Raw genomic sequence first — 12,713 nt, 5'->3', positions numbered from 1 at the left:
ACGGTACAACGTGATAGTTATACTTCACATTTTTTAAATTTATTACTTAATTTCAGATGTTTCATTATTTTACAGAAAAAAGTCTAATCAAATAAAAGTATATTTTCAGTTTCATCTGCACTAACAGAAATCTTGTTTAATTCCTTGTTTCATTCCATGTACACAAATGCTAATGAGTGCTTATATAAGAGCATTCCATATATTAAAACTCCAGTGAAGACATATGAGGCTTAGTATGCATACACTTTCACTTTATGGACCTCCCTGTCATCACATTCCCTTTTTCTGTTGTAGTAATAGAATGTGTTATCTCGTCGCTGTAGCTTTTTCACAAAGCCAGTTTCAGGCCACCGATCAATCTGAAATGAGAAAATCAAAAATAAAAACCAGAACATCGCAAATAAAAAAGTATAATTTAACCTTTACTACTGACATAGGCATTTTTGCTATCAATGTTATTAGTGATTATTTGCACAGCAGAAGTACTTCCCTCAGAAGACTTTCGCTGCTTGTATTTTACATACTGTGCAATGGAAATTTCATATAAGAAATTCTAGTTTTTTTTTCTTTTTTTTTTTCTAAAGGATTCAATAGCACACAGTAAGTTATTATATAAAGTTTTCAAACATCGGGACCTGGTAAGAAACGCATCATGCTGAAAACACAGTAAGACTGTAAATACCTTGTAACGAGACAACGTGTTTACTTGTTTGTACGTCGTTAGCAATACAATAATTAAGAACATGTTTAATAATTATTACCATGTCAACTTGTTTGATTTGCTTGTACTCAGTTTCGTCCCTATAACCGGCTTGCTGAAATCTGTACAGATTTTCCACTTCATCCGTCCAGTGCTGAGCATGGCTCATCGATTTTGGTCGGGCGGCACGCAGGTATGTGGCACAGGACATTTTGATCAAGGAACTAGACTAAAGCAAGAAAAACAGAAAGATCTATACACATATAGCCGAGCATAACGTTAGAAAAGTCACAGATGCAAGCAAGCTTGTTAAACATTTCTGCAACAGACAATTACACTAACAATACATGACAAGTCTTCCTCAGAGACACGAAAAAATGCAGGAAATACTGATAAAATAATGAATGATCTGTTATTTAACTTACATTACAGAGCGTGCAAAAAGTAGCTATTAACGTAACGTCAACTCCAGGTGATATCGTTTGCAAACGCGCAGAACGCTTAGCTACAAACCGATTTCATTTGTTTTTTTTTTTAAAGTGCTGACTGGTCCTCGGTTTCTTAGCAACCGTCAACGCCAAATAGTAAAAAAAAAATGTTGTCTCAGAATCCAATGTTAAGCTTGGCAATAAGCCATAAATTTAAGAGGTGTGGTCTCCCATGTGGCGCACAGTGCTGTGTAACAGTGAATGGCTGCATCAAACATGAAAATGGAAAACATTCTACGACGTTATAAATCTTAACGTTACCTTGGATACAAAGACAGTGCGCGTCCTCGTAGCAATACATTTTTCAGCCTCCTGTCCACTAGATGTCAGACTATTTTAAATCCCGCAACCTCGTTGACATCAACTCTTTAACGGTGCACGGGTAATACCAGACCAGACACTGAAGCAAAATATGTAATGCCTGACAGTCACCTTAATGCAGTACGTTTAAATCAACAAGCTTCCATTTTACAGTATGGGTATCTCTGGGATACCTAGGATGTGTCCAAGTGAAGTAATCTGTGTGATGGCAGATGTCATTCAATACATTTTTTAGTTTATTTAGTTGCGCTTCCTTCAAACTATTCAGTCAGTTCACAATGATTGGACACACAGGTCAGTTCCGTAATATAATGTACAATTCTGGAGCTATGGTTTTGAGTTAGAGCTAGAGGGTAAACTCAGCACTGTGCTACAGAAGTAATTGTAAAGCACAGATGACAGAATGTGGTATAAGTAGGGGGAAGCAGGTTGTTTGGCAGTTCTTGAGCCATAAACGGCTGTCAAAACATTTTGTGTTCCCCGGGGTTAGTGCAGCAGAAATTCATGGGCTGTTAAATGGCCAGTCAAGCTGAAGGTGAAGTTGTAAAGGTTGCTTGCAGGGTATAGCGCAGGTCTGAGCATTCTGCTGAAGCTGCAGTAACCATTTATAGCATAAGGGCAGGCAGAATAAGGCAATACAGACGGTTTTACATAATGGCATACACGGCTGGGATATGTTATACAATGGTTTTCACTATATCAGTGAAAATAAATATAACTGACTGGGTTAATAACTCTTTGTAAATGCAATAGTAATCTTAGATTTGCATTGGTGTATTTCTGCTATAGTCTGAAAGCTTGTTTGTCCTTGTCCTTCTTTAAATAAAAAAACTGTAGAATTTTCATCATTGTATTCTCTAGCAATTAAACGTTTTCTGTTTTTCGAGACACCTTTTCTCTTCTGCAGTAGATGGAAGCAAAATGCAAGTGTTGCTAATGGATTCAAAATAAAAAAGGATGAATTTGAAACTGACATGCTTTCCAGTTTTATGCATAGACAGCAATAGCTATAGCGCTAGTGAAGTAGCCAGCCATTTAGCTAAGGCACGGGCGCCACCAGTGTTGTTATTGAACTACTTTTGTACTATTCCCAAGTGTTCTGCTTTTGCGCCACAATATAGCCTACGCTATTTTATAGCAAAATAAATACATTAAAAACATCCCATGTTTTGTCAACGAATAATATGAGCAATTTCTTTCCACCGTAACACCCGGATCAAGCCAAGCTAGTAAACCTTAGTGGTAAACAGATAAATATTTTCATTGAACTTTGACCCTCCGATTCACGTTTTACCGGAAGTACATTGCGATTATTTCCTGCTGGTTTTTTTCTTGCTTTGGAGTTGGAGTATACTGTACGCAATTTAGAAATTCCGAATAAATATAAAAATCATGGATATTCTCAAAGCAGAGATTATGAGGAAAAGGAAGCTCCTCGAAGACAAAGAGCTTATTGGTGTAAGTCAACAAATTTGGCCGTATACTTAGTTAACTTAGTTCGATTGTGTGTAGATGCTAACACGCTGAAGATTTTTAGATAGCTAGCTAACATCACCAACTGGCCAATAATGAGCCAAAATGGTGCGTTAGCGGTACAAATATCTTGCTAATTCAAGAGGTAGACGCCATTTCAAAATATGTTTGTTTCCAAATGAAAGTTGTAAAAAGGCTTTGAACATGTATGGGTGTATCATGGCACCGAGGGACGATGGTAGTTTGCCACCGTGCGCTCACGACAGTAGCTGAGCGCATATTTAGTTTGCTTGCAGACGTTCGTTGTCGTGTATTAACACATTATTTATATACATATCTATCTAGAATAATTAGCAGCGAATAAAGATATGATAAACGGTAGTAACTGTCTCATGATGGTATTATCTTCTTTTACAGGAGTCAAAGAAATTTTTCAAACGATCTGAACTTGCCCGGAAAGAGGAAGAAGAATATTATAAAAAATGTGGATACAAGGTACAGTGGTGGTTTTCTGTTTACGCTCTTCAGCGCGAGTAGGACATGTTTAGGAAATGGTTTTCTTTCATATTGTTTCAGTTTTTTTTTTCAATTTCCATTGGCCCAGAGGTTTTGTTGAAAATGAAGGATATTTTATATACATATATGTCTGATGTCCCGGCTTTACAGTGGCTGATGTAGAGGCATAGTCTATGTCTAAGTCTAAAGGCAAGAAAATGCACTTTGAGTCACTCCAAAAGGAGCTTGTACTGGGATGTTATGCCTTCTAGAGGTGGTGCATGTGTATGCTATATGGTTAATCTTCAAAAAACGAAATGCATCTTATTTTGGGTTGGAACTGTTTCCTATGGAATGTGCAGCCTGCATGCCCTGTGACACAGCTTCTCGTCACCATTACTGTATGGGTCGTTGGGAATGAAGAACATGCACTGCCTGAGAACTGAGAAGGAAATAAATACTGGCACAAATATAGAAGTACAGTTCTATGTTTGTACTTGTGAATCAGTAATGTAATTAATCTCGTCACATGTACAAACTCTGGAAAAAGAATATTGCTCTGGTAGTTGCTTTGGAGTTACTTGAAGTGTGTTTCCTTGCTTTAGAACAAAAAACCTCAAATTATCCGTCACCATATATTGTGAAGTCGATTGGTCAGCATAAAATTCTGTAAGAATCTAAAATATTCTTCATTGCATTAAAAACTCTGTGGGCCGATCAAAAACATGAACTAAAACCAAAATAATGTATAAAAAACCCAGAAAGTGAATTATTCCCTTCAGGCAAAGTGATATGAATAATTTTTGAAAATGTTTTGCACATGGGGAAGAAAAAAACTAACAGTAAGCACTTGTTCAGACAATGGCAACACGAAATAATGAACGAGAAATTAAGTTCAACACACTTTCCTCAGTGCATGGCACACTGATATCTTGTTGACCATTAGGCGTAGCTCCTCTTCACTGGTCCACTCGCATTCAGTAGTGAACACCGCTACCTGACTCTTTCGTATCATCCTCTGTTCTTTGATACTAATGCTTTTTCTCCCTATCCTGTCTGCGTTGCGCTGTAGGTTGATAATGTGAAGCCAACAGGACAGGTATGAGATGACGGTGCACAGAGAGATGTGGTCCTGTTGAGTAGAAAAAGGCTGCATGTTGCCAAGATTTGATTTGATTCGTTTTACTTTTTAATGCACAGCATGATGAAGGAACCTTTGCATTGAAGTTGTTTTGGCTCAACAGCCTTGACTGCCTATGTTGCACAAATCCAGCTTCCGGATGCTAAGGCACCCCAGGCTTCAGTATTCTGAGACCTGTTCACAGGCTCTGTGTTCAGAAATACTGAACCTGCCTTCCGTTTGAGGAAACGCAAATGCTCTGCTTTTCGAAGGTGCTGTGTTGGTGAAGGACACATTTCCACTGAAACTCTGGCTGAAACGTACTGCTTTTTTTCTTTGTTAGACCCTGATATTTGTTGTATGTGACATGGCCTTGGTTTTTTTTTTGTTTTTCATTTTTTTATTGTTATTTATTTATTTTGCAATTCTGTTGTTTAGTTGGAATCTAATAGGTGCATGTTCTTCAGAAAGCATGCCCCCAAACTGTATACTTTAAGGATGACCCACAAAATGAGTATTTCATGTGCAATTCATGGAATAAATGCAATGGCATTTAATAAATGAGTTTGCGAAGCTTTGAACAATATGAATCATTTCACTGTAGACCAACCATCGAATGTATTTTGGCTAGGAACTCTTGAAATGGGCATGGGGTGACATTTTGATGCACTGGTCTTTGTCTGCGTAGTGAATTAATTACAGGTCTTTGGAAATTCTCACATAATGGATTTAGACAAAGTGTAAGGTGTTTATGTGCTTAAAAATGTTAAGTGAGATGCTTTTGAGAATAGGCCAAGTATGCACGTAAGATGAAGTTACTATCCTTCATTCAGCTCTTAGGAAGTGCATCTTGGGGATAAGAGCATCTGCCAGGCAATTAATAGTGATTGAGTGGGTCATGCTCTGCACTACCAAACTGGGATAATACCCAAGATTTATTCACTGGCCAGATTTTTAATTCCAGATTTTGTGGCAGTGAATTGGCATGTGGTTGAATATGGACATCATGATGTGTTTTTTTCTCCTTTTTTTCAATTATATTCTGATGCTTGTGTTCTACATGATTACATTGACCAGAATGAATAGAGGCTCAGCTGTGAAACACTTGTGTAACACTTGGGAAACCTTGTTCCTCTAATGTTTAAGATGGAGAAGCCAGAGGAGGCGGCGCCCTCCACCTCCTCCAATCCCGTGCTGGAGCTGGAGCTGACCGAGGAGAAGCTGCCCATGTCACTCTCCCGACAAGAGGTAAGACGGGGTCAGAAATGACCAATCAGACCATTTCATGCAAATATGAAAACGTATCCAGAGTAAGCATTTGGGCAAAGAATTCCTCTGCAGAGGAGATCAGTATTCCTGAATCTCTTAATATACTGGCACTCTGCTTTGTTCTGTTCTACCAGTGTCAGAGTGACCTTTCAGTCGCAGTTAATTTTCCATCGAATCCCTGGTTTCTTATGAGAAAATAAAGTCAGATGAATTGGCATTTCTGAATCAAGTCTGTACTTGCATTGACTTGGTTTGGTGGGTTCTCTAATTTGCCTTTTCTGGAGCATTCCAGGAATTTCACTCCTGTTAGACATACTTGTTAAATCCCGTGCGTGAAGTGCACCGGTGATCATTTTTAGGGAGCCTAGTTCTTTAAGTGGAGCCCTTTGGGCCCACCCACTCGCTGTGACATGAACGCACAGTGTTCAGGGCCCCTCTGTGGTGCCGTAGTGCCCTCCTCCCTGCTGACCGCTGTTCCCCCACGCAGGTGATCAGGCGGATGCGGGAACGAGGCGAGCCCATCCGGCTCTTTGGGGAGTCCGACTACGAGGCCTTTCAACGCCTGAGGAAAATCGAGATTCTGGCGCCTGAAGTGAACAAGGTAAGATTTGCTCTGCTTAACGGGATTAGAAATCACTTCAGTGGAACGTGGACTCTGGAGCAATTTATGGCATGTACTTAGGGTCTAATCCTGGGTTGGCTATGCATGATTAACTTGAGCTATTGGAATAATTGGTGAATGTTGGCAGGCAATTAATTTTGGCTTGTAATGCTATAGTGACCATTTAAGTCACTCAGGGTCATGGTGATAATAATAATAATAATAATAATAATAAAAATAGTAGTAATAATAATGTTGATGATGCTAATGTGGGGATCTGCGTCTGTGTGCTAAGGGCTTAAGGAATGACCTGAAAGCCGCCATGGATAAGATTGACCAGCAGTACCTGAATGAAATCGTGGGCGGTCAGGAGGCAGGGGAGGTGGACACACAGCACGACCTGAAGGTCCATGAGGAGAACACCACCATCGAGGAGCTGGAGGTGACCTCACACACCACATGTGACCTTAAGTACTGAGGAGAGAAATGGTTTGAAATGACGTGTTTGGATTTTCACAACAAAATACTGTGCCATAAAGAGTATTGCTTAAACACTAGGGGGCGATGTTTACTCTTTGCTGGTTTGGTTTCTCATTGCATTCATTACTGTGACCTTAGGCGCTTGGAAAGTCTTTGGGAACTGGAGATGATGATGGAGACATGGATGTCATTAACAAAGTGTTAAAGGTATGTCCTTTGTGACTTTCTTGAGGTCAATCAGATGGTTTCTATGAAATAACTTGCATTAATTGCAATAATAGTTCATTTTGTTCAGTTAATAGAGTTTTGACCTGTACAATTGTGTGAGATGTTTACAAAGAAACAGTAGTGAAATATTAGTAAACAAATGCACATGAATTACCCGCTTAAACATGCTTTGCATAGTTAAGTTTTATATAATTAATTTGCAGATGAGACGGGATCTTGCATAGCTTAAATTTGAATCCATAGCTTTCTCATTAGGATTATGTTCCTGCTCATACTACTATGACCAGCTCTCTAACCCTGTGTCTGGTCCACGCCCTGCAGTTCCTCCTGGGAGTGTGGGCCAAGGACCTGAACAGTCGGGAGGACCACGTGAAGCGGAGCGTGCAGGGCAAGCTGGCCAGCGCCACGCAGAAGCAGACCGAGTCCTACCTCAAACCGCTCTTCAGGAAGCTGCGCAAGAAGGTGAGCTTCTGCCCGGCTGCGACCCCAACACAGGGTCTCTCTGCGCGGCTCCCTCTGCATCCAGAGCACCGTCTGTCTGAAGTGCCTCTGAGTGGGGCCTGGAAATGTCTTCACCCTGTATGTAGCTTCAGTGGCACACAAAGCTACATACGAACTAGCGTTTCAACCCTTAGCCTCAAATCATCACTTTTGGCACTCCAATATCCTTAAATGGTTATACCTTGTTATACCAACAAGGATTCATTAGAAAAAAGCCTGCTAGGGCAAATCAGCATTATGATTCAGGTGAAGGGAAGTATAACCAGTGTGAAACCTCGATGCAGTGAAGAGCTCTATAAAAATTAGGCTACTTGGAGTGCAAATATATCCGGTGATGGATATAGTTTCATTGCAGAACAAGCAATTTGTCTGCAAACACACGCACACACACACACACACACATTTTAACAGAGTGTAAAACATGGCTGAAGGGCTGTGAATGTTTGCAGTTTGACTTCAAACTTGAAAATTAATTTTCTTGCCTAGCAGAAATGTTGACACAATTGTATGGCCGTTTTCACGCGACGCCAGACTATGAAAGATGAAGGCGCAAACCAGCTGTCAGGGATTCAATAAAGTTCAATAAAATGCAAACAAAACATTGCGCCCGCTTCTCTGCACTAAATAAGTGACTTTTCAGATTGCATGCTGATACTCTAACCAGCCTTTATTGTCTGGTATGGGTTAGAAATATTTCTCAATTTTCAATGGCAGTTTTTTCCTGTCAATTTTTATTTAGTGCACCGTCGGTCCCTATAGTTGAATAGAAGGCTGTGTGATAAAGGTGCTTTGAAGCTTCAGATGTCAAGAGATGATTAACTGAGATGATTGATGCATCACAGTGAGATTATTGATTAAGGAGGAGCTTGAACAAAGAATATAGCCTCTCCATAGTGCTGGAAGGAGGGAAGTCCTGGTTTTAAAGGACCGGAATGAACATGTTTTATTAAAGTTATCTTCACATTTTAAAATAATAGAATATGTAATGGCTTATGAAGGGTTGAATAATGAGTGTAACACACAGTATCTCTTGACAGAAGATAGAAGACCAATATTTACTGTATTTCATGAATGACAAGAAGGCTTATTCTGGACTGTTGATTTTGTCATTATGCTCACTCCTGCTGCAACCAGACCTTGTAATGGCTTGTTTTCCATCTATTTCAGATTCTTCCTGCCGACATCAAAGAATCGATCACAGACATCATCAAATTCATGCTGGAGAGAGAGTATGTCAAGGTATGGGTTTGTGTTTTAAGAGCACATTCAAAAGCACATTCAAGAATATGTAATGATGATAATAAGAACAGGCCATTCGGCTAATTTACGCAGTTCATTTACCTAATGGGAAAAAAATGTAAGCGTCCCTTTTATTAGAAAATTGTGCGTTCATGCAGTAAATGGTGGCACTATATTTAGATAGCTGTAGAACTCAGAGCACAGGACTTAACTGAACATATTTGAAATGCGGTGCGGTACTGAGTCTGACTGGTGTCTCGGGTGTCCAGGCCAACGACGCGTACCTGCAGATGGCCATAGGGAATGCCCCCTGGCCCATCGGGGTGACCATGGTGGGCATCCATGCCCGTACCGGGCGAGAGAAGATCTTCTCCAAACACGTCGCACACGTCCTCAACGACGAGACTCAGAGGAAGTACATCCAGGTGAGAGGTCAAATGCACTTCACCTAGACATTGAGGCCAGCTCTTGCACCTCGAACAAACGAGTGCAAGCATCAGGTCTGGATCCCATAATTATTTGAAATGCTTCCAGTAGCAAAAGTCCGTGCAGATGACTAACTGTTCTGAATGAAACAAATAGTTTTTCCTTTCATTTTCAAAACAAATTTCTTCCTTCGTATCGTTGCATGTATTCTTTTAGTTTTTAACACACTCCATGGGAAATTCTAAGGCATCTGCCGGAGTGTTTTTACAAGAGATTGAAATAGTATTTCCCCCGGGTCAGAAGAGCATTACAAAAGTTCTAGGTCATGCTGGGAGTTTTCTTTATCACATGTATTGTGTGGCTGTATGTGTGTTTGGGTGCGATAATGATTTGTGTTTTCAGAGATTCATGCTCTGAGAGCCCAGTCTTGTGCGTGCGTGCGCGTGTGTGTATACACATGCACACGCTAAAGCTCCTGTTGTTACCTTCCCTTCCAGGGACTGAAGAGGCTGATGACCATATGTCAGAAGCACTTCACCACCGACCCCTCCAAGTGTGTGGAGTACAAAGCCCTCTGATCTCCCAGCCTACTCTCCTGTGTCTGTGTGCACAGGTCAACGGTCGTCTTTCTGCATTGCAGTTTTATGCCAGTGTAAAAGGGACTGGTCTGTCTGTACAGCATCTTTTGTTTCATTTTGAACTCTTTGAACTCTACACGGTCATGTTCTTCGTTCTTTTCACCAACTTTCCCTGAATTATGGGATAGACAAGGAAATGTTGTTTTGTTTAACTGCTACAAGGTTTGACCACCTTTGTTTTCATTTAGCATAGTATGATACATTATTAAACCAGTGTGTGTAAGTTTTATTATGCAGGATCTGGCCATTTGAATATGTTGAATATGCATAAATTAGTCACAGGTAAACAGCAGTATACATTCATGTAATTAAATTGAAAACTCACTTTGACCTTTTGCTTGTATTGAAATTTTTAGTGCTGGATAGAATAAGGCTTGCTTATTTAATACTGATTATGTCTATTTTTTAAACAGTAAAATGTTGCTTGGCCAGACAAAATTGTTTCTGTTGGATTTTTTTTATTGACTGGAAGACATTTCCTCCTCTCTCTCCATGTGAGAGTGTGGTTGTTGGTGGGGGGGGGGGGGGGGGGGGCAGTCACATGTCTGCTCACATCATCGGTGTGGAGAATTTGAGAAGACGCCACGGGTGGGGGAGAACAGCCAATGGCTCAGAGAACAGCCATTGCTTTTTCTGCATGGAGAGACGTGCTGAAGCAGATTTAAAGTCAGAAACATTGCCCCGACTAAAGAAATTACGGAAGAAGAGGGTTCAGATGCTCAGAGCATATTTGGTGTGTACGTCTTCACACTCAAAGCAAGGAGATGATGCCTGCAAGAGCTCTGAAACTTCAGGCACCGTTGTTGGAACAGACTCTTAACAATGTAGGGACGATTAGAAGATTTCCAACACGTTCAAATACTTAATTTTTGAAAATCAGTTTTTGCAATTTTGCATTTAATAAGCTCAGATATAGGTTCAAAATACGAACTGCTGGTGCCAGACCTTAATAGTCACTTGATGGTGATGGGCGGCTCTCTGCCAAAAAGTGAAACAGATATTGCTCCTCTGTTGATCGACCATATTTACGGGTGGGTCTGTATAGAAGCTGTCATCCCATTTATATACTCGTTCGTTACTGCCGCGTCACGCTCTTCCCGGTCCCCTCCCGGCAGACGGCCAGGAGGGTGCAGGGCGTCGGTAAGCGAGCGTGCCCAGCGACTGCATTAACAGGCCTGTCTCCACGGGGTGACGTGTTCAGCAGCAGGCTGTCTTGATTCATCCCTGCTATAGGCCTGGCTCGAGACAGGAGGCACTTGAAATGCAGATGGGAAAATGACTTCGTGCGGCGTTGCTGCCGTAATTGTCCATTCACAGCGGCACTTTTGAGGGCTCCGGCCAATTAAAGTGTCATCCGTTTTAACTGGTGACAAGGCCCGTTTTACAAGGCAAAGCCTCTCAAAATGTAGTCCATTTGCATCTGTGTCGGTTTTGGCATTTCTATTTAATTATTCTCGTCAAAATCGAAGTATTTGCATGTTGACATTTTTCTGAAACCTCTGAGTTCTTTCAAAAGCAATTTGTATTTTAGTCTAATGGAGAAAACTGATTGTTATGGAAAATATATTCTGTTCCACTTTCCAGTGTGGAATGGCTATTTTCCAATGTGCCACATACTGTCCCAGGGGACCCTGCAGTTACATACCACCACACAGGATTCCTGGCCACAGCTGGCACAAGCTTCATTCAGGAAAGAACAAGTGCCCCTGCTGAATGTTCTATTCTAGAGACCAAAATATGGATCATTTTAGAGTGCTGGCAACTGCCAGATTACCAGTACACCAACCAACATTATTGGTTAAGTAATAAAAATGTCGCCACAGAGGGAGACTGTTAAAATGACAGCCAGTGTCTAGCAGAGCAGAGAAATGCGTGCGTCTGCAGGATTTTGTTTACGGCAGTTACCCTGGCGCGGTAGGCTAATCATCTTTAAATGCCAACACCAGTTCTCTTAATTAGACCACAGTAACCAATCTTTATACTCTGTACGTAAGAACAGCCTTCAGCTGCCATGCATGAGCTTATGAAGAAATGAGTCTAAATTCTCAGATCGCACAAACGATTGGGCTACATAATAGGGGCTCGCCTACGTTCTGGGGTGCGCGGGGATTGGACTTGGCTTTGCGACCGAGGGCGCCTGAAACTGAGGGAGCTCAGCGTGAACAGGGTCCCCGGTTGTCAACAGACCACCGCCTGCAACGCGGAGTCCGGCGGTGCAGCACGCACACCCAAACCTCGAGCAGCTTTCTCACGCCACGCTGATCTAACTGCTTGCAGCTGTCCCGAAGGCCCGAGCCAGCGCCGGGGAAACGCTGTTATGATAACTGGGTTTCATTAGAGCGCCGAAGGGGGATGGGGGGATGGGGCTTTTAGCCGGGTGTGCCAGGGGCTGTGGCGTCACAGAAAGCTCTAATTTTATGAGAGAGGGGTTCACCTAGAGAAAAAGGGGTCTCCGTATCTGTCTCTCTCTCCATTGGCTGACTGGGATAGTTGCCAAGCGGCGTTGTAGAAAAAGACGTTTCTGGCAACCACAAAGGGTGTAATCCATCACCTTCTGGGCTGGATGTCTACTTGCTGTCTCTATTTTAGTGCCCGTCAGAGGGGGGGAAATACAGGGACAGTATGATTAAAAACCTGACTGTAGCCTTTTGTACTGGTGCGCAACTGGACTGTGCGGAATTCTTTATATTCCCTATGTGTCAGTGTAATTTAATCAGATACAGTAAGGATGAAT

General features: G+C 41.5%; 2 protein-coding genes across 7 annotated transcripts; one reads left to right on the top strand and one right to left on the bottom strand.

The window, feature by feature from the left end:
• Positions 1–14: 14 nt before the first annotated feature.
• On the bottom strand, positions 15–1,587 carry meig1 (meiosis/spermiogenesis associated 1). Of its 3 annotated transcripts, none has more exons than XM_035427104.1 (3): positions 1,450–1,587; positions 762–929; positions 15–359 (listed from the first exon to the last, which is right to left on the bottom strand). In XM_035427104.1, the coding sequence occupies exons 2-3, from the start codon at positions 909–911 to the stop codon at positions 231–233; spliced, it is 279 nt and encodes a 92-aa protein (XP_035282995.1). In that variant the 5' UTR covers positions 912–929; positions 1,450–1,587; the 3' UTR covers positions 15–230. The 3 variants fall into 3 exon arrangements, with proteins under 3 accessions (XP_035282995.1, XP_035282997.1, XP_035282994.1); XM_035427106.1 differs by lacking the exon at positions 1,450–1,587 and adding an exon at positions 1,126–1,390 and having other exon boundaries at positions 762–953; XM_035427103.1 differs by lacking the exon at positions 1,450–1,587 and adding an exon at positions 1,126–1,385.
• Positions 1,588–2,803: 1,216 nt separating this feature from the next.
• prpf18 (PRP18 pre-mRNA processing factor 18 homolog (yeast)) lies at positions 2,804–10,417 on the top strand. 4 transcript variants are annotated; one of them, XM_035427097.1, is made up of 11 exons: positions 2,804–2,967; positions 3,400–3,477; positions 4,550–4,576; positions 5,744–5,845; positions 6,354–6,467; positions 6,763–6,909; positions 7,086–7,154; positions 7,497–7,637; positions 8,844–8,915; positions 9,185–9,340; positions 9,839–10,417. In XM_035427097.1, the coding sequence occupies exons 1-11, from the start codon at positions 2,902–2,904 to the stop codon at positions 9,917–9,919; spliced, it is 1,053 nt and encodes a 350-aa protein (XP_035282988.1). In that variant the 5' UTR covers positions 2,804–2,901; the 3' UTR covers positions 9,920–10,417. The 4 variants fall into 4 exon arrangements, with proteins under 4 accessions (XP_035282988.1, XP_035282989.1, XP_035282990.1 ...); XM_035427098.1 differs by lacking the exon at positions 4,550–4,576 and having other exon boundaries at positions 2,805–2,967; XM_035427099.1 differs by lacking the exon at positions 3,400–3,477 and having other exon boundaries at positions 2,817–2,965.
• The last annotated feature ends 2,296 nt before the right edge of the window (positions 10,418–12,713 follow it).

This window comes from Anguilla anguilla, chromosome 7 (assembly GCF_013347855.1).
Source record: "Anguilla anguilla isolate fAngAng1 chromosome 7, fAngAng1.pri, whole genome shotgun sequence".
In the NCBI taxonomy this organism is placed as follows: domain Eukaryota; kingdom Metazoa; phylum Chordata; class Actinopteri; order Anguilliformes; family Anguillidae; genus Anguilla; species Anguilla anguilla.
This window is presented reverse-complemented; position numbering and strand designations above follow the sequence as displayed.

Coding starts and splice junctions, on each gene's coding strand:
- prpf18 (XM_035427097.1), top strand. CDS start 2,902: ATGGATATTCTCAAAGCAGAGATTATGAGGAAAAGGAAGCTCCTCGAA. Junction 2,968..3,399: donor AAGACAAAGAGCTTATTGGT/GTAAGTCAACAA, acceptor CTTCTTTTACAG/GAGTCAAAGAAATTTTTCAA. Junction 4,577..5,743: donor ATGTGAAGCCAACAGGACAG/GTATGAGATGAC, acceptor CTAATGTTTAAG/ATGGAGAAGCCAGAGGAGGC.
- meig1 (XM_035427104.1), bottom strand. CDS start 911: ATGTCCTGTGCCACATACCTGCGTGCCGCCCGACCAAAATCGATGAGC. Junction 360..761: donor AAATCAAACAAGTTGACATG/GTAATAATTATT, acceptor TTCTCATTTCAG/ATTGATCGGTGGCCTGAAAC.